This window comes from Pteropus vampyrus, unplaced genomic scaffold (genome assembly GCF_000151845.1).
Source record: "Pteropus vampyrus isolate Shadow unplaced genomic scaffold, Pvam_2.0 Scaffold2004, whole genome shotgun sequence".
In the NCBI taxonomy this organism is placed as follows: Eukaryota; Metazoa; Chordata; class Mammalia; order Chiroptera; family Pteropodidae; genus Pteropus; species Pteropus vampyrus.
This window is the reverse complement of record NW_011890785.1, coordinates 6,624-7,023: the sequence shown is the minus strand read 5'-3', so window position 1 is coordinate 7,023 and position 400 is coordinate 6,624. Positions and strand designations below refer to the sequence as shown.

The 400-nt window shown below is 66.0% G+C and overlaps 1 protein-coding gene across 1 annotated transcript in view; it reads left to right on the top strand.

The window, feature by feature from the left end:
* Window positions 1–6: 6 nt before the first annotated feature.
* LOC105310306 (ubiquilin-4-like) overlaps window positions 7–400 on the top strand; it is a 4,400-nt gene continuing 4,006 nt past the window's right edge. Inside the window, exon 1 of the mRNA XM_023526663.1 lies at window positions 7–65. Within this exon, the coding sequence (XP_023382431.1) occupies window positions 18–65 (48 nt within the window). The 5' untranslated portion in view covers window positions 7–17. The remainder of the gene's footprint in view (window positions 66–400) is intronic.

Below are 400 nucleotides of genomic sequence, written 5' to 3'. Positions count from 1 at the left end.
ACAGCGCCCTCCGCCGCATGTACACGGACATCCAGGAGCCCATGTTCAGCGCCGCCCGCGAGCAGGTGGGGCCGGGCGGGGCGTCCGGGGACGTGGGGGAGGTGCCCGGTCCGAGCGCCGTGCCGTGGTTCTGGGGGACCCCTGGCACCGGGGGCTCGGAGGTCGGGGAACGGGGGCCAGGCTGGGGTCAAACAGCCGGCCCTCACACGGCGTCTTAGCTCAGTGTCTCACATGTGGTCCGCGGGTCCCCGGGTCCCCTGCGGCCCAGTCGCCCGCGGAGCCTGTTAAAGCTGAGGTTCCTGGTTCACACCTGTGAGCTCCTTGTCGACTCAGCCCCTGGACTCAGCCCCTGGGAATATGCACTTTTAAAAATGCTTATGAATTCTTTCCAAGTATACAA